The sequence below is a fragment of the Anomaloglossus baeobatrachus genome, chromosome 5 (assembly GCF_048569485.1).
Source record: "Anomaloglossus baeobatrachus isolate aAnoBae1 chromosome 5, aAnoBae1.hap1, whole genome shotgun sequence".
NCBI lineage: Eukaryota > Metazoa > Chordata > Amphibia > Anura > Aromobatidae > Anomaloglossus > Anomaloglossus baeobatrachus.
The window spans coordinates 78,522,849-78,543,608 of record NC_134357.1 but is presented as its reverse complement, the minus strand read 5'-3'; the positions used below and the strand labels follow the sequence as shown (position 1 = coordinate 78,543,608).

General features: G+C 44.0%; 1 protein-coding gene across 1 annotated transcript; it reads left to right on the top strand.

Moving 5' to 3' along the window:
• The first annotated feature begins 584 nt into the window (after positions 1 to 584).
• Positions 585 to 19,922, top strand: CALHM2 (calcium homeostasis modulator family member 2). The gene is made up of 3 exons (XM_075352321.1): positions 585 to 832; positions 10,912 to 11,502; positions 17,870 to 19,922. Exons 2-3 carry the CDS (start codon positions 10,960 to 10,962, stop codon positions 18,284 to 18,286), a joined length of 960 nt encoding a protein of 319 aa, XP_075208436.1. The 5' UTR covers positions 585 to 832; positions 10,912 to 10,959; the 3' UTR covers positions 18,287 to 19,922.
• Positions 19,923 to 20,760: the final 838 nt, after the last annotated feature.

The window sequence follows — 20,760 nt, the reverse complement described above, 5'->3', positions numbered from 1 at the left end:
GTTAGCTGCCTGCGTGGTCTATACAAGCTCCGATGGCCTTCAGTGTCTCCGGACGTGTCTCCCATGCATCTCCATATCATTAGCATTTGTATTCTTCTAGTGGTTTCCAGACTTCCATGGCTCTATGTACACACATAGACACATACGTGGAAATCACAAGATGAATATAAATTCACACTATCATGGTGGCTCAGGGGTTTGCACTGTTATTTTGCAGAAATCCTGGGCTCAAATCCCCCCAAGGACAACACCTGGAAGGAGTTTGTATGTTCTCCCCATGTTTGTGGGGGTTTCCTCCCACACTACAAAGACATACTGATAGGGAATTTAAATTGTGAGCCCCAATGGGGGCAGTGATGATCACATCTGTAAAGCGCTGTGGAATATGATGGTAACATATAAGTAATACGTAATAAATAAATAATAAACCATCAGAAAATGTTTGTGCTTCATTGTCTATAGGCCAGATGTCCACCTACAGGTGTTTCAATGACCTCACACCACCGCTCTCAAAGGTTATCACGGTGTAGATACATAGACATGCTATAATGCAATGGAACAAGCGGTTATAAAGGATCACACTAAGATCTAACACTACAATCCTGCTCCAGGGCTCATGGCAAGAGGAGAAGGAAAATATTCCGATCTCTGCTAGCTTTCTGGCTGGATCCCCCTTGCAGAGGAGGTCACGTGTCGTTTCCTCTGCACACACCCTGTAGACTCCTGAGAAGTCTGCTCTAGTCTTCAGCAGTGTCTTGTCCCGCCCTGGCTGCGAGGACCCAGGCTCCCTGGAAGGCAGAGAGCAGAGAGCTGAACACCCTCTGGAGTGGCTGTAAGTGTTATCCTTCTTATTACACACCATAAGATATGTGCAGCCTCCTCCAGGTCTCCATGTGTCCACCATAACCAGGAGCTGGAACATATTATTCCTTCTCTTGACTTTCCTATTACTTTCTCTTGTTCTGCTGTATTATGTCTGCTCTGCATATAGGTGGAAGGAGTCCGGACTGGATTTTCTGGCTTTAGACATCTGTAACATTTTGGAGATGATGATGTTGCGGCTGTTAATAAATATCTGAATTTACGTGATTTATATTTACTAGTGATGGGCGAATAGTAACTATTTGTGTTCAGATTATTTTGTAACAAATCCCAAAGTACTATTCCGGTATTCATCACTAATAACGAACCTAATGCAAGTCAATGGGGAACACGAGCGTTTTTCTCGTGGTGACAAATACTGGAATATTACTCGGTATTGGAAAATAAATATTACACGTTACTATTCACCCATCTCTAAGGCTAGGTTCAGATTTCCGTTGTTTTGCATCAGTCACTATCCGCGGCTCTGATAAACAACGCAATCCATTTGGCGGAATCCGTTGTTTCCCATAGACTTATATGAGCGGCGGATTGTGACTGATGCACTTGCGTTGCATCCTCCGCCTGACTGATCAGTCGTGGAACGACTGACCGTCGGGCGGCAGGAACGCAGAGTGTAACGTTTTTTGAGCAGCGGAATCCTTAGGATTTTGCTGCGTATGCTCTCTCTCGGCAGCCGAACGATCAACTGATCTCCCAGCGGCCGGCTTCTGAGAGCGATCAGCTGATCTCCCGGCGGCCGGCTTCTGAGAGCGATCAGCTGATCTCCCGGCGGCCGGCTTCTGAGAGCGATCAGCTGATCTCCCGGCGGCCGGCTTCTGTGAGCGATCAGCTGATCTCCCGGCGGCCGGCTTCTGTGAGCGATCAGCTGATCTCCCGGCGGCCGGCTTCTGTGAGCGATCAGCTGATCTCCCGGCGGCCGGCTTCTGTGAGCGATCAGCTGATCTCCCGGCGGCCGGCTTCTGTGAGCGATCAGCTGATCTCCCGGCGGCCGGCTTCTGTGAGCGATCAGCTGATCTCCCGGCGGCCGGCTTCTGTGAGCGATCAGCTGATCTCCCGGCGGCCGGCTTCTGAGAGCGATCAGCTGATCTCCCGGCGGCCGGCTTCTGTGAGCGATCAGCTGTTCGTTCTGTCGCTCTCAACGGAATCCACTTTCTAATTACAATTCTTGTCATCCGTTGTACAACGCATCAGTCACAAGCGTCAAGCAACGTATGTGACTGATAAAAAACAATGGAAATGTGAACCTAGCCTAATATGTACCTTCAGATTACACATTTACATGGGACTCCCTATAGATGTCTATATCATCGACTTTTTGCAAGTTCTAGCCCTTATTATTTTTTATCCCCAATTAGAGGCATAACCAGCAAAATCAGTAACTCTGCCTGAGCTGTCTCACACCATCTATAAGGTCTCGTATATAGCGCCTCCACCAGGTGTGATCTATTGCTCTGCTTCAGGCTGTATTCACAAGCTGCATTCATGTGCTATGTCTACAAGCTGTATATGTCTTGCTCCATGTGGATATTGGCCTCACAATTTTACAGGGTTGAAACCATGCATTCAATAACTAATTTGCAAAATCTCAACAATTCAGTGAGTGCTTCTGCAGACGTCCATATTTTCTGCCCAAGTATTATAAGTGACAAAACCAGATGGCGCTCAGACCAATGTTATCCAATGGGACAGTGCAGGTGACTGGGTTTGTTTCACTGTCAGATTTGTATGTGAAATAAATCTCTGCATGCTCAAATTTCCTCCAGAAATCAATGAGACTCCTGCATTCAACTCTATCTGTGCGAGAAAAAAATCAGATGCCACAATACAGCATCCAATTTTTACAATTCTGTAACAAAATAAACTGTAAGGCTGTGTGCGCAGTAGAAAGTGCCTTTTTCTTAAGAAAAAAACAGCCCCTCTGAAAGAATCTCGCACCTGCGGTAAAAACCGCGGTAAAACCGCACCCACGTTTTTGCCACGATTTTGCCGTGGATTTTCCGCAAGTTGGTCGTCGTGGATTTTTACCATTCTCTATGGCAAAAAACGCAGGTACCTGCGGAAAAGTGACATGCTCATTAATTCCGCAGCAGAAAATCCGCGGGTGTTAAAAAACGCAGTGTGCACACAGCATTTTTTAAAATCCATAGGTTTTGCTGGGGAATTGACTTCAGCAATGTTAGACACATTTTCTGCAGCAAATCTGCGGCAAAATCCACAACGTGCGCACAGGGCCTTAGGCTATGTGCACACGGTGTTTTTATGGCATTTTTAGTGCATTTTGGGTGCAGATTTGTCACAAAACTGGAAGAAAATCCTGATGCCAGCAAAATCAGTGAGAATTCTGAAGTGTGATGCACACATTGAGTTCCTCATTGCAGATTTGGTGAAGAAAATAATCTGCACCGTGTCAATTCTTTCAACATTTTTTAAGTGTTTTTCCACTCATTGAATTCAATTGGAAAAATCCGCATTTTTTGAGCTGCATTTTTTCTGCCAAATAATGCTGAAATGGTGCAGAAATTTCTGCAACCAAATATTCAATGTGTGCAGATAATGTAAATGTTCTTCTTAATACAAAAAAAAAAAAGGATTGCACACTGGTAACTAGTCAGAAAATATTGTTCCACTTTTCTGGATGAAACGTTGCACGATTTTTTTTTATATGGTTGTGTGAACCTGGCCTAAAATTTAAAGCATTTTTTCCACATAATTCTGCACAGCAAGAGCCATGGAGCAGTTGTTATATTTAAAATGCTACTGGGAGGACACACGTGCGATAGTTTTTGTGTTCCCCACCCTCACTTCATTAAGGGTATGTCCACATAGTGTCTCCCCTCTGCGGACCTGCAGCCATAAATACTACTGCAGATTTGTTTGTAGAAATCAAATGGTTAAGGGTACAGTTCCACTAGTGTATAGTGTGCCGCCCCCACGTCAGTAGCCGGGCTGCTCAGCTCTGGATCCGTGGTGGCTCGCGGGGCGTCCGGACCCGGGGGCCGTGCTGCCTCTCAAATAAAGGGGTATTTACAGGAGATTGTATATTTAAAGTTCGTGACGTCACCCGTGGTGTGTGGTAAGGTGGAGTACCGATAGAGTTGGCAGCTAGGTTTTTAACCCCTCCCCGGGACTCGGTGACGGTGTTGGGGAGTACCGTTGGGAGTGAAAGGCTCACTTGCGTACTCACTCAGTCCATAAAGCTGACACCGACAACTTGGTAAACCAAAGTTCTGGACGCCGCTGAGGGAAGCTAGTTTGGGTCCCGTTCCCTCTGGTGTTGCCTGATGATCTGTGACCTTTCTCTTGGCACAAAGTTCTCTTGCTAGTTGGCCCCTGTAGTGTAGAACTAGTCGGGTCCCGGCCCCCAGTGTGGCTAACTGAGAGCTTGCTCTCAGGGTTCACGCTTGGGATTTCCTGGACCGTTTTAGTGGAAAGTCCAATCCCCCTCGTTGCGCTAGTACCCAGATTTTTGGAGCGGGTGGAGAGCGGATCTTGAAGGCTCCGTTCTTGTCGGGTCCATTGTCAGGTTACCTGAAGCTACTCCCTGACCTAGGGTCCACGTACCCTGTCGTGCCCTGGTCCCAGCCCGGTGATGGTACAAGGCCGCCGGCTGTCCTCCTCAACAGTTCCGTGCCCCTTATTACAATCCCCTGCGACCGGGGGTCCAGCTCCTACTAGGCTCAGACTACCGTCTGCTACCTAGTAGCTTTCAAAGAGCCCGGCTCCTGACCTCCTCTCTCCTTCACTCCTACACTTCCTCCCTTCAACTGACCTACTGGCCTACTCCTGACCTCCCCTTTCCAACCCCCCAAGTGGGCGACCCTATTCCACTCAGGCTGTCCACTGGTGTGTCTGATGGGTGTGGTGCAGAGTGTTCCTAGGATTTTGATTGGCTGATGTTTGCAACACCATTAGGGTATGTGCGCACGTTGCTTTTTACCTGCTTTTTACCTGCTTTTTTGCTGCTTTTTCTTCTGCGCTGTTTAATGCCAAAATGGATGTGTTCTTCTATTCAAGCAAAGTCTATGGGAATTTGGGTTTCTTGTTCACACTATGTTGTTCAAAATGCTGCCTTTTTGTGGCAGAACTTTGGTCAAAAACTCAGCTTTTCAAAGAAGCAACATGTCAATTGTTTTTGCCATTTGGGTTTTGCACTGCAAAGCTGAGTTTTTGACCAAAGTTCTGCCACAAAAAGGCAGCATTTTGAACAAGATAGTGTGAACAAGAAACCCAAATTCCCATAGACTTTGCTTGAATAGAAGAACACATCCATTTTGGCATTAAACAGCGCAGAAGAAAAAGCAGCAAAAAAGCAGGTAAAAAGCAGGTAAAAAGCAACGTGCGCACATACCCTTAGTTGGGAACCTGTAACCAAGGAAGAGGTGGATATTGCACAGAAGGGCAGATTGCACAATACCCTGTGACGACTTGATGGGCCAGGGCGTCACATATAGCTTCCGATGCAAGAGCATTGGAAGCGATATTCTAATGACCCTCTGCTGTGAGCGTCAGCCGATCGTCATGCCACTGTGATGCGATCTTGTGATCGGATCACAGCTGCGGATAAGAGGGAGGGAGCACTTTCTCCCCATCTCTTCCGCTGTCTGTCTCTGCGTACATCGCACTGCAGTTGGATGACATGCGAGTGCAGAGCAATGTTTCACACACTCCCATAGACTTGTATGGGGGTGTGAGAGCCAAATGCCGCATGCTGCGATTCATTTCTCAGGCTGATATGGCAGGAGAAATCAACTGCAGATGGACACTGCCTCATAGTTTTGCACTGGTATGAGTTCAGTCTGATGTGTTATCGGATTGCACTCATCCGTGCAAAACAAAGTGGAACCGTAACCTCAGCCCGCACATTTCACTCTGTTTCAGCATTGAAGAGTATACTGTGCATCAGGGAGAATTTCTAATAAATTTAATGCCAGAAAACTGTTGTATCATTTTGTACTGAAATTGTGACTAACCTTTTACACCACTTTAATCAGTTTTCAAAAAGTTGGATATATAGCCAGGCGACTACCCTGAGGGTGGAGAGGTGGGTTTCCCTCATGGTTATAGTGTGGCATGGGGTAGAAGACATTGGCAAGGGAATGACTCCAGACACCACGGAAAGCTACATGAGAACCATGGTCCTGGCTGGGTGCATGGGCTTGTGTGGATTAGGCCATACCTGTCTGGAGACAGCATATTGCCATTGCCTTTGGCTGGCCGAAACCATCTAGTAGTTTAGACCAGGGGTGGACATACCATAGGTGGAACCTGTGCAGCCACACGGGGGCCCAAGAGGTTAAGGGGCCCATTTCTAACTTCAAAGCAAGTGCAATTTTGCATTTTTTAAAGGCACTTGGACTGCAAAGGGCCTATGTATTCTTTTTGCACAGGGGCCCTATTCTGTCTGTGTCAATCAGTGAATGAGACAGTTTCTTTAAGTAATAGTTCTTTAGGGCGCTCTCACATATCCGGCTTTTCGCCGGTTTGACGGATGCGGCGCACGCCAGTACAGTGTATACAGTACACTGGCAGCACAACAAGCACCGGTCACATGCTGTCATGTGACCGGAGCATGTGACCCGGAAGTTGCAGCGCTGCCACTGTACTGTATCACACTGCACTGGCGTGCGCCGCATCTGTCAAACCGTCGAAAAGTCGGATGTGTGAGAGCGCCCTTACTTAGCAGTTTCCACAGTTCTTCATTCACAATTTCACATGTGAGTCAGGGGGCACATAGCTTAAATATATTTCCAGGTCCACAGCACATTATCTGATATAGTTCTGGTTTCCACTGGGTTGTTCCCGTTCTTTCTGGTCGTGTGATTTCCAGCACAACCCAGCCCAACACACCAGTACAGTCTGTGATGGTCACCTTCCCTACCAGGGGGTGCTTGTCTCTTCTCATTGTAGAGGAGGGGGCACAGTAGGTCTAACCACTAAGGCAGGAATAGAGCACCATGCTCCTAGACCAGTGTTTCCCAAACTCCGGTCCTCACGGACCCCAACCGGTCATGTTTTCAGGATTTCCTTAATATTGGACAGGTGATACCTTGAGAATAATTCCATCACCTGTTTAATGCTAAGGAAAACATGACCTGTTGGGAGCCATGAGGACTGGATTTGGGAAATACTGTCCTAGACTCTTCTTTATGTAGGCCTCTTCTCCCCGTATTGAGGAGGGAAGGGGATTTTTCATAGTATCAGTGGCTCTCAGACGCTTGAGGAGGTCTCGCCCCAAAAAGCCAACTACATTCATACGCCAGTGAGCATAACCAGATACCTTGATGGCTAAAGGGCTTGGCTATTAGTCTGTACTCCTCTCCATTTCTTATCACCACTCTTCCCTAAAAAAAAAAGTGCAATAAAAACTGATCAAAACTTTGTAGAGAACCCACGTTGGTATCAATAAAATAGCTCGCCATGCAAAAATAATTCCTCAAATAACTTGAGTGCAGGAAAATTAAAAGCTTAATGGGCCTTGAAAAATGGCGACAGAAAACAATTTCTTTTTCTTACAAAATTCAGAATTTTTTTTTCCACCACTTAAAAAAAAAATAAAAAAAAAAAATTAACAAGTTTAGCCTCGTAACTGTACTGCCCTAAAGAATCAAGTTACAATTACATTCTTATCACAGAATGAACATTGTAAAAACAAGATCACAAAAAACCATAGTGGAATTGCATTTTTTTTTTTCACCATTTTTTTTTTTTCTTACTTGGAAGTTTTTTTTTTCACAATTATCAGTACATTGTATGGTAAAATGAATGGTGGCAGACGCTGTGTCTCCTGACTCTCCCATACTCCTCCTGAACGTTCCTGTGTTCTCCATGACACCTCCACTAACAGAATCACCTGGCGGCTCATTTTTCTGCCTTTTTTTTTTTTTTTTTTTTTTTTTTTTTTTCCCCTCTTCACCTGTTACCCCCACCTTTTTTTTATTTTTCTTTCTAGGAGCATCCCTTATTGTATTACAAACAGGTCTGTACTAGTTTTCTATGGGGGTAGCCTTGCATGTGAACAGAGGGGAATTCTTGGCCTTGGGCGTTGCTGTAATATTGCATTACTTGACACTTTCTCATATATCATTGTCAGATAGTCTTTTGAAAAGTAAATAATTATTACAGTATATTCTACCTTCATGTTTTCCCGCCCTGCTTTTTGACATACACAATTATTTCCATAAGTACTTAGTGAAATGTTTTTAATGGAGCAGAGATGCAGGATCAGATATGGCTAATTGTACGGTCAGACCACCACAGACTGCATATCGATTGCCTACCGGAAACATGAAACATCATTATATATTCCGGGAAAACCTAAAATGTGGAATACACAAACGCAGAAATCTGTTTCAGTGCCTCTTAAAGTAATCTGCCATCAGGTTTTTCTATGTAATCTGAGGACAGCATGCTGTAGGGCAAATGCCCCCAAACTTTCTGACGTTGAAAGCCACAAACATTTTTGAGAGAAGGTCACAAGCCAAATCCAGCTCCCAACCCCCTCCACCATCTGAAGACCTGCTCTTCATAGCTCTTTGCTAGATGACGTGCTAATTCACCAAGCTGGCAGACAGTCGGGCGCAATTTATTCTGGGCCTACAAGCCACATGTAGCTCCCAAGCTACAGGTTGGAGACTCCTGATGTAGGGGTTAAAACACTGAATTCAGTGATGTGACTTATAACGTTGTGTGCAATGAAGATTTTATCACCAGATTATCACTACTTGGACTAGTTTGGTTGTGCCTGCTAGACTGACCACACCCCCTCCTATGATAAGCAGCTCACTGTGAATAGACAATATACAGAGAGCTGTGATGTGGGCGGGGTTACCTTTCTCAGCTCTGCTACATGCTGTATCTAAAAATTCTGATTGTGTCACAACTGCTAGACCCAGTAAGCTAAGTGATATATTGTTGGAATCTGGGTCTCTTTGGCTTCATTATGCTGCTCTCAGATGAGGTAGCAAAAACCTGCTGACAGATTTCCTCTAAGAGAATGCAGTGCTGTTTTTGTGCATGATGCTCTATAATTTCCCTGCAGTTGTTTTTAATACCTGGTACTAACTTTAGGGCTGGAGACTGAATGCTCCTGTACTAAGGAGCCATTTGGGTTCCATGCACTTGGTCCTGACACTTCTCAGTTGAGGAAAGAATTACATGCAAGGAAAGACTCTATTCACTCTTCTTTTTTATTAAGATAATTTAATGCAAAGGGCTCCATGTACCAGGGGTATGTATAGTAGGTTTTGGCATATGCTGTATAAGTATACAAATCAGATTCATTTTCCTAAATGCAGACATTTTTAATTTTACACTAAAAGGTGGAGTGTGAAACTAGTGTAATTGCCAAAGAAAAGTAAGAAACCTGCTACTAGATGAAGTAAAAGCAAGGAACATGATGGTTTGTCCTACCTATTGTGAAAATTGTATCTGCTTGGAATCTGTCAGCAGGTTTTTGCTGTGTAAGCTGAAGACAGCATGCTGTAAAGGCCCCGTCACACGCAACGACGGATCTAACGATATATCGCCGGGGTCACGGATTCTGTGACGCACATCCGGCATCGTTGGCGACGTCGTTGCGTGTGACAGCACGGAACGACCGTTAATGATGGAAAATACTGACCTTATCGTCCATCGTTGACACGTCGTTCCTTTTTAAAATATCGTTGATTGTAGAGGACGCAGGTTGTTCATCATTCCCGAGGTAGCACACATCGCTACGTGTGACACCTCGGGAACGACGACCTGCATCTTACCTGCGGCCGCCGGCAATGCGGAAGGAAGGAGGTGGGCGGGATGTTACGTCCCGCTCATCTCCGCTTCTATTGGGCGGCCGCTGTGTGACGTTGCTGTGATGCCGAACGTCCCTCCCCCTTCAGGAAGAGTATGTTCGCCGCCCACAGCGACGTCGTTGGGAAGGTAAGTACGTGCAACGGGGGTTAACGTTTTTGTGTGCCATGGGCAACTAATTGCCCGTGACGCACAAACGACGGGGGCGGGTGCGATCGCCCGATATATCGTCGCGTGTGACGCCGCCTTAAGCCTTAACCCAGAAAATTTAGGGATGCCTGTCTTGTCAAGGTCCGATCTGTTGTATATTTGCTATGTTTGTTTAAGCAGCAGGACTTCTCATTGCTCAGGCTACAATATCACGTGCACGACAGTCTGGCATGCCCCCACCTCTGACAGCTCACTGAGAGCCTGGTGTGGGCGGGGCAGCTCTCTCAGCTCTGCTGCATGGCCAAATCTAAAAATTCTGATCGTGTCACAATGGCTGCACCCAGTAATCTAAGTGATATATCTTTGGAATCAGGGTCTCTTTGCCTACATTATGCTGCTCTCAGATGAGGTAACAAAACCCTGCTGACAGATTCCCTTTAAATGGCTTCAGAATACCCTGTAAATCTACAGTATATATTAACATGTGCAACTTGACTGCTAATTTTTCCCAGGTTCTCTTTGCACATTATTGTTTCCTTTAAACTTTATTATTATTATTATTATTATTATTATTATTATTATTATACCAGAGGAATTGTACTTGTATTGTTACATTGTATCTTGTGCATTCTAACAAGGCTTTCACAAGTTGACTGTCCTTGCGCAGCTCATTACTGGTGCGACTACCAGAGCTGTATACATTACTCATGTACACAAGACAATATGAGGGAGTCTACACTAAGGTTTTGGTTCCTACATTGTCATGTAAAGGATTTATGTGGGTAATTCATCATGTGATTAATATTATAGCCATTGCCACCTTATATCCAGAATTTTATATTATGGAAAGTCACATTTTGAATTTTAATTTTCCATGAAAGAAGCAAAAGTTGTTTTGAACGTTACTTTTTGCAGAGTTCACATTATTTCTTCTTTGTTTCCTTTTACCACAATATTATCTGTAGACTGTCAGGGCTGAAAAGGAAATAGAGACAGGAAGAGGCAGCAAAAACCATTACTAATCTAAAAATATATATATATTTTGTTGCTTTCTTAAGTTAATTTGTATTTTTTTTTTCTTTTCTGCAGTGTAAAGTTTCCACACTTTTCCTGACTGGACCTTGAAACAGTAAAAGAATGGCTTCTTTAATATCTGAAAACTTAAAGTTCTTTTCTCTGTTCTTCAAAAGCAGAGATGTGATGATATTCAATGGACTGGTGGCGTTGGGAACGGTTGGCAGCCAGGAGTTGTTCTCTGTAGTAGCATTTCACTGCCCTTGTTCTCCAGAGAGAAACTATATGTACGGATTGGCAGCCATCGGAGTGCCCGCCCTTGTCTTGTTTCTCGTTGGCATCATATTAAATAACCACACTTGGAATCTAGTAGCAGAATGTCGGAAAAGGGCAATGAAGAACTGTTCGATCCCTGCTACCTTCCTGTTATTTGGATCCATAGCCGGTAGGGCAGCTGTTGCCCCTGTAACTTGGTCCGTTATTTCACTGCTTCGGGGAGAGGCTTATGTGTGCGCCCGAAGTGAGTTCTTAAACTCCATCACATTTAACGAATTTCTTCAGGATAAAAGACGAGAAGACGTTGCTCGATTTCCATGCAAAGACACGCCAACTGATCTTCTGATCTTCAAAGAAGAAGTCATTCGGAGATTAAAGTACGAATCACAGGTAAGTTCTGCAGTCCTGAAATATGGTTGATGAATGTAAGGGATACCCAACATATAATGTAACTTTTATGTAAGCTAAAAGAATGCCCAATTTTCCCGTCTCATTATGATACATTATATTTTTCACCCATTAGTGAATATTGGAGGTAGGTATCTTTTACTTTTTTTTTTCGCAATCAATTAGGAACATTGGTTCTTTTCCCAGTAGAGTCACAAACCATATGAGTGGGAGGAAAGGTAAACCTAAATGATCCGCTAATTGAATCCATAGTACACTGCTCAAAAAAATCAATATAATAGTGTTCCCCCGTGGTCCCCACATAGCTTTCTCATGAGCCAGATCAGACACCCCCATACTTTGCACTGACGAGGGGCAAGCACCCCGAAACACCGTGTCTGCAAATTGGGATTCTGATCTGGCTTATATATCCTGAGTCATATTGCAAAGGATTGTCAAAAATCCACTTGTGACTTTTAGGATCGCTACTTCCAATAGGTGGCGCTGTGCTAGAGTTTGTCTCCTTTACTGGAGAGACAATTTGAATATTTCCCAGAGGGGCATTGCAGCTATAAGTCCCCTTACCTGGCAGCCAGACTGGCTTGCAAAGTAGTGTTCCCCCGTGGAATTTTAGGGGCATTGCAGCTATAAGTCCCCTTACCTGGCAGCCAGACTGGCTTGCAAAGTCTCCTTAAGGAGAATAGTGTTCCCCCGTGGTCCCCACATAGCTTTCTCATGAGCCAGATCAGACACCCCCATACTTTGCACTGACGAGGGGCAAGCACCCCGAAACACCGTGTCTGCAAATTGGGATTCTGATCTGGCTTATATATCCTGAGTCATATTGCAAAGGATTGTCAAAAATCCACTTGTGACTTTTAGGATCGCTACTTCCAATAGGTGGCGCTGTGCTAGAGTTTGTCTCCTTTACTGGAGAGACAATTTGAATATTTCCCAGAGGGGCATTGCAGCTATAAGTCCCCTTACCTGGCAGCCAGACTGGCTTGCAAAGTAGTGTTCCCCCGTGGAATTTTAGGGGCATTGCAGCTATAAGTCCCCTTACCTGGCAGCCAGACTGGCTTGCAAAGTCTCCTTAAGGAGAATAGTGTTCCCCCGTGGTCCCCACATAGCTTTCTCATGAGCCAGATCAGACACCCCCATACTTTGCACTGACGAGGGGCAAGCACCCCGAAACACCGTGTCTGCAAATTGGGATTCTGATCTGGCTTATATATCCTGAGTCATATTGCAAAGGATTGTCAAAAATCCACTTGTGACTTTTAGGATCGCTACTTCCAATAGGTGGCGCTGTGCTAGAGTTTGTCTCCTTTACTGGAGAGACAATTCAAAAAAATCAAGGGAACCCTAAAATACTACGTCCTAGATCTCATTGAATGAAATATTCCAGTTGTAATTCTTTATTCATTACATAGTGGAATGCGATGAAAATAATCAAACATAAAAAAATGATCAATTTAAATCAAAATTAATATCCCATGGAGGTCTGGATTTGGAATGATACTCAAAATCAAAGTGAAAAATCAAATTACAGGCTGATCCAACTTCAGTGAAAATGCCTCAAGACATGGAAATGGTACTCAGTAGTTTGTGTGGCCTGTATGACCTCCCTACAATGCCTGGGCATGTTCCTGATGAAGCAGCCTATGTTCTCCAGAGGGATCTCCTCCCAGACCTGGATCAAAGCATCACTCAACTCTTGGATAGTCTGTGGTGCAATGTGGCATTGGTGGATGGAATGAGACCTAATATCCCAGATGTGCTTGATTGGATTCAGGTCTGGGGCAGGCCAGTCCATAGCATCATCAATGCCTTCATTATGCAGGAACTGCTGACACACTTGAGCCACATGAGGCCTAGCATTGTCAGGCATCAGAAGGAACCCAGGGCCCACTGCACCTGCATATAGTCTCACAATAGACTGAGGATCTCATCCTGCTACCTAATGGCAGTCAGGGCCCTTTGGCTAGCATATGGATGGTTGTACAGCCCTCCAAAGAAATGCCTTTCCACACCATTACTGACCCTCTGCCAAACTGATCATGCTGTAGGATGTTGCAGGCAGCAGAACATTCTCCAAGGTGTCTCCAGACTCGGTCACATCTGTCGCGTCCTCAGTGGAACCTGCTTTCATCTGTAAAGAGCACAAGGTGCCAATGTCGAATCTGCCAATTCTTGGTGTTTTCTGAAAAATGCCTATCACCCTGCATGGTGCACTGTGTTGGGCTGTAAACACATCACCCACTTGTGGACGTCGGACCCTCATCGAGTCTGTTTGACAGTTTGATCAGACACATGGATATTAGTGGTCTGTTGAAGATCATTTTGCATCGCTCTAGCACTGGTCCTCCTTGCACACAGAAGGAGGTAGCGGTCCTGCTGCTGGGTTGTTGTCCTCCTACGATCCCCTCCACATATTGTGGTGAACTGGCCTGTCTCCTGATATCTGCTCCATGCTCTGGACACTGTGCTGACAGACACAGCTAACCTTGCCACCACTCGCATTCATGTGCCATCCTGGATGAACCGGACTACCTGAGTACTTCTGTGGGTTGTAGACACTGCCTTGTGCTACCTCCAGGGGTGAGAACAATGACAAAATGCAAAAGTGACCAAAACAACACCCAAAAAGATGAGAACCGAGAAATGGTCTGTGGACACCACCTGCAGAGCTTTATAGGGGATGTCTTGCTAACTGCGGATTATTTCTACCTCTTGTCTGTGCCATTTGCGCAACAGCAGGAGAAATTGATTCACAATCAGAGTTGCTTCATAACTGGACAGATTGATTTCATAGAGGTGTGATTGACTTGGCGTTACATTGTGTTAAGCGTTCCCTTTATTTTTTTGAGCAGTGTATCAAGTTTGAAGCTATGGCTCCACAGTGACCCTGTTACCCACAAACTGCAGTAGAAATCTTGGGAACAACATTGCAAGGTTCTTTCTACTCGATGCATTCATCAGTAAATCCAACCATGATTTAAACTATGACTTGCAGACTTGTTCCTCGCTTAGGCTACTTTCACACATCCGGTTTTTGCTCTGCGGCACAATATGGCGCTCTGCAGAAACACCGCAACCGTTTTTTTTGCCGCCGGTTGCGTTTTTTTTTTTTTGCATAGACTTACATTAGTGCCGTATTGTGCCGCATGGGCTTGCGTTCGGTCCGGTTTTTGCCGCATGCGGCAGATTTAGCTGATGCCGCGGCCAGATGGAACGTTCCCTGGCACGTTTTTTGCTCCGGCAAAAAAAAACGCATCGCGCCGCATCCAGCCGCTGCGGCACATTTTTCAATGCATGCCTATGGACGCCGGATGCGGCGCGATGCGGAAAAAAACGCATCCGGCCACAGCATGCGGTTTCTTCCACTGCGCATGCTCAGTAGCGTGCCGCAACCGGAAAAAACGGACGGGCCGCATGTAAAAACTTATGCAAAGGATGCGGTGTTTTCGCCGCATCCGTTGCATAGGTTTCACAGCCAGATTGAGCCGCAGTGCTCAAACCGGATGTGTGAAAGTAGCCTTAGGAGTCGGAGTACGTGTCCACGATCAGTGTTTACAGAGTTTTGGATGCAGCATGTTTCAGCTGCGTCCAAAATGCTGCATTGTACAGTACAAGCACAGTGGATGGGATTTCTAGGAATCCCATGCCCACTGGGTGTGTGCCACCTGCAGCGAAAACTGACATGCTGTGCGGCTTTCCAAGCCGCAGTATGTCAATTTTTTGCTGCAGAGACGCAAGCGTTCTCCGCAGGGAGAACACAAGCGAGACACCGCAACGCACTGAACCCTGATCGTGGACACAGGCAGCTGTGGTCTCTTGCGGAGGAGACTCACGGCCCCGCAGGTCAGGACCCGCCACATCCAGGACCCAAGCGGGTCCTGATCGTGAGCACTTAGCCTTAGCCTGTCCATGCATTACATGACTGGACACTAATTTAATCTTTTCACTTGATACATGCCTCATAAGTTAATTGTTTCTGAACAGTTTGTTTCATTGAGTGTGCACCAAGACTTTTCTTAAAGGGAACCTTTCACCGTTTTTTCGGCATATAAGCTGTAGCCACCACCAGTGGGTTCTTATATGCAGCATTCTAACATGCTGTATGTAAGAGCCCAGGCCACTGTGTAGAACATAAAAAACACTTTATAATACTCAACAGTCGCGCTGCGGTGGAGTTGGGCCACATGGGTGTCTCCGTTGTCTGGTGCCGGCGCTTCCTCTTTTGGCCATCTTCGTCCTCCTTCTGAAGCCTGTGAGCATGACGCGTCCTACATCATACACACTCACCGGTCCTGCGCAGGCGCACTACAATACTTTGATCTACCCTACTCAGGGCAGATCAAAGTGCGCCTGCGCAGGACCTCAATGCCGGCGAGTGTGGATGGCGTAGACGCGTCATGCACCCCGGCTACGGAAGGAGGACGGAGATGGCCAAAAGACTCAAATCCACCGCATTGACCATTAGGTGAGTATTATAAAGGTGTTTATGTTTTACACAGTGGCCTGGGCTCTTATATACAGTATTCTAACATGCTGTATATAAGAGCCCACTGGTAGTGGCTGCAGTTTATATGCTGAAAAACCGGTGACGGGTTCCCTTTAAAATATTCTACGCTAGCTGGAAATAATCCAATCTCGATAGCTTAAGATTTGGTGCACTAATGGGAGGCTTTGAATTTCTTCATCAGCCCTTTAGCTTGGCTTTGTCATTTTATAGTTTATATGAAATTAACTTATATGACGTTCTAACTTAGATGAACTGAGGAGTGGGCACGGGGTGAGCTCGTGTTTTGTTACATAATGAAAATGTAAAATGGTAGTTTTCTGCTCCCTGGGTGGACGTGTGCTCCTGTTGTTGGAGGTCAGCATCCACCTTGCTATTATATCAAGTCACCCAAAAAAAAAAAAAGGTTTGAAAAAATAATAAATATTCAGCACAGGCGAATTCCTGCCTTTGGATCTGGCAGGTGTTTCCCGTGACCTATCATAAATGCCAACCACATACTGGAAATGTGTGCACGCGGGAGAGGGAAAGCTGCTCTATTTCTAGTCACCCAGTGATAGCTTTCCTAGTGTGCAGATATCTTATAAAGCACAAAGAAGATAGTGCTTTTCAGTCATGTAAATCACTAATGATATTGAGTATATGGGAAAAACTATTAACACAAGTTCTGCCATTATAAACATCTTTGAGTCGCCATATGAAAATATTGATTTGAGAAGCCAAAGGAGCTGATATTGGATATTGCAACTTGTACAAATATCTGGAAAATCAAACACAGAGCAATCAGAGGGAAAACTTTGCAAAATTAAGCCAATGATCTAAAACTTGTCAGGTGCAATATGCACCCAGACCAGCGAGTAGTCCTGGGTGCATATTGCTAATCTCTGCCTAACCGTCCCTGTATCTAGTAACATAGATAAAGAGATCTTTTAGAAAAAGTATTTCTATAGATCCTTTATGATATGCTAATGAGGCCAGGGACTAGTTGCAAAGGTGTTATTTCTTGCACTCATTCCGCCTTCTTAGCATGTTAGCATACCCACAGGGGCATGCTAACATGCTATTCAATGCTCACTGTCCAACGTCATTGTTAGTGACGCGTGTACCTGTGTCCCTTGTCACCACCTCTCAGATTCTAGGCTTAGGGTTAGTACATGATTGGAAGTCCCGGCACTTCCAGTCACGCGTACTATGAAGTCGGGTGTACGTATCCCAGCTTCAGAGAGGTCTAGTGTGTGTGACCGGAAGTGCCGTGGACTTCTAACCATGCGCACTGATCCTACGCCCAGGGTCTGAGAGGTGATGACGACGTACACAGGTATGCGCTTCACCACTGATGACACTGGGCAAAAGGTATTGAATAGCATGTTAGCACGCCCCTGTTTTTTTGTTTTTTGTTTTTTTTTTTAAATTGGAGCAAAAATAATATACATTGCAAAAAAAAAGATCCTACTCCTCAAAAGATGCAAAGGTAGCTTTAAATTTCAAAAATCAGTATAGTTCACCAACAGCATACCTTGATATTAGCTACAAGTTTAAATAGTCTGGGCTTGGCATTCTTGGCTAATGGCTAATTTTGCCAGGAAAAGCCATAGTAAGTCTGGAATTTTCTCTACGGATGAATGGCCAAACATGTCTCAGTTCTAGCTCATCTGGGTTTGCTCCAAATAGGCTACATGAACATTTGTTGTTTTCGTGAGGCCACCCTTGTAGTTGATGATTGGTATGTAAATCTGCATGTGTATGCTTCATTTTTTTTTCTACATGAATGTGTGTTCTTTATACATTTACTGGTAAGATCATCATACTCTCATAATGGCTTTTGGTCATCCAATTCTTTTGCAGTTTCTCGGCTGGATCCTAATCGGTGTGGTTGCTTCAACTATATTCCTTCTAAAGTGCTTGCACCATTGCTGTTCTCCTCTAAGTTACCACCAGGAATCCTACTGGCACCAGTATCGTTTCTCCGAGAAGGAGCTCTTTAACCGCACTGCCGAAGTCCACGCCAAGGTCCTAGCTGCTGGTAACGTCAAGCAATTTTTTGGCTTTGTTGCTTTGAGTAAAGAAGAAAAAGAAATGGTAGCGGAATATCCGGTGGATGAAGCTCAGCCAAGTCCGCAGTGGAATGAAATAACAGGGTTGTACCTCTATCGGGAAAACAAAGGCTTACCATTGTACAGTCGCCTCCATAAATGGGCTAAAAAAGTCATTGGAAATGGCACAGATGCTGGAGACAGAGAAATGGCACTGCTGGCAGTGTGAGGTGGTCACTGGACAAATTATATACAATTACTATAAATACGTGAACTAAAAAAGTACTAAAATATTATTATATATTTTTTTTTTTAACCAGCACCTTCCTAAAAGTCGAAACAGGTCAATACCATAGGTCAATCCATTTCTGATTGTGTACAGTGCTTTGGATACATATCATATCTTGTACAGGGATTACATTTTATGCACAAAGTAGTGTATGTAACTATAGACTATGGTTCAGAGAAGATGTTTAAGTATCTGTTTTATATCTGTAACCACTTTCTTAAATCTCTTGTCTGCCATTTTATACCTTCTGCATTGCCAAAAATATACAAAGCACAAGGGATCCCATATTGATGGCATCTTTGTTCACAACTAAATCTATGGCTTCTGTTTGAAGCCCCAAAAAAGGAGTTCAGACTCCCTTTTAGCCAGACTGGTGTAGTCTACTTATTTTCTCCCTGCTTTTGGGGGATTCAGGTGAAAGCCCCAGATGGAGCTATGAGCTGCGAAACAGATGTGATGTGAACTCAGCCTACATAGGTGCCTAATTCAGACTGCCCTCTTACTGGTGGATCTGATGATGGGTGGTAGATTTGGGGATTATCAGTTTCTATTCGAATTTCCTTGTTTTTTTTTTCATTCTTTTTTCTAGAAGACTGGTATACCTACATTTTAAAAACCTTGAAAACCCGCTATCTCAGGAAAACTTGGACATTTAAATAGCCACTCCTTCACTATAAGAGCTGATCCAGGATGATCATAGCACTGTGATCCAAACAAGTTGTGCATCTATTGTAACACAAAGATTCAAAAGGGATTGTAGAAAGTGTCAACCCTTAAAGGGAATCGGGCAGTTTTTTTGCTATGTAATCTGAGAGCAGCATAATTTAAAGACAGAGACCCTGATTCCAGTGATGTGTCACTTACTGAGCTGCTTAGTGTAGTTGTGATAAAATCATTGTATAATCAGCAGTAGATTATCATTATAGGACTACTTGGCGTGCTGCAGGTAGTCCACCATATTCATAAGCTCTGTAAACTGCTAGATCTGCAGCAGAGAAAACATTGATTTTATCAAAATGACAGCAAACAGCTCAGTAAGTGACACATCGCTGGAATCAGGGTCTCTGTCTCTACATTATGCTGCTCTCACATGGGGGAGCAAAAACCAGGTGACAGGTTCCCTTTAAAGGAAATCAGCAGTTTTCTATGTAATATGACAGTAGCATGATATAAGGGCTGATTCCAGCTATGTATCCATTAATTTACGGTGTGCAGCAGATGTGATACAATTAGTTTTCTCTGCTGTAGATAAAGCTGAGTTCAGATGTATATCCCGACCTACACCACTGATTGGCAGTTTTCTGCATACAATGAATAGTGACAGAAAACTGCTAATCAGTGGTGGGGGTGAGGTTGGACCAGGAGGCAGGAGACACCTAGTCCTGTAGGGATAATTTCCTGTTGATAAAATACTGATTGTATTGAAACAGCAAAACACAACTTGGCAAGTGACATCTCTGGAATCGGGGCCTCAGCCCCTACATTATGATGCTCTCATATTACATTGCAAAAACCTGCTGACTGATTACATTTAAGACAAGCACTTTGGGCAAACATATATATATATATATATATATATATATATATATATATATATATATATATATATATATATATATATATATATATATATATATATATGTATATATGTTTGCCCAAAAAGTAGACATTGTTTTATATCATAAATTAAATGCCCAAGGAAAACTGATACATTTATATGTACCCTAGGGTCAAAGAGAACTGGTAGCTTAATTTCTTGAATTGTACACCCCATGGGGTCCTGCACTAGATATACTATAGTATATATATATATATATATATATATATATATATATATATATATATATATATACTATAGTATATCTAGTGCAGGACCCCATGGGGTGTACAATTCAAGAAATTAAGCTACCAGTTCTCTTTGACCCTAGGGTACATATAAATGTATCAGTTTTCCTTGGGCATTTAATTTATGATATAAAACAATGTCTACTTTTTGAAAAGAAGTAAAGATATTATTTATTTTTACTACAATTCAGTACCTGTTGCTGCTGGGACCTTAAACGATATTGTAAATCCTATTGATGGCTTTGCCGCTGGTAATAAATGGAGAACCCGCACTTGTATAATGCTCCAAATCTTTAGTCTGATACGATCACAAATCAACAAACCTTTGAGATAATCAGATTATAACTGAGCGTATCTTGGTGGAGGAAAATGTATATTGCGCTATATATGATGGAACCAGTGCGGGAGAATGGACGCTGAGAAAAGCTATAGATTTGGGGCTTTCTGAGTGCAGGTTGTCTATTTATTACTCTTATTATAGGATGGGGTCTGGTCCTACCCGGGATCCAGCTTTTAAAGTTTTGCTCTGTTTTCTATACGTAATAAATACTTTGTAACTGGGACTGGCA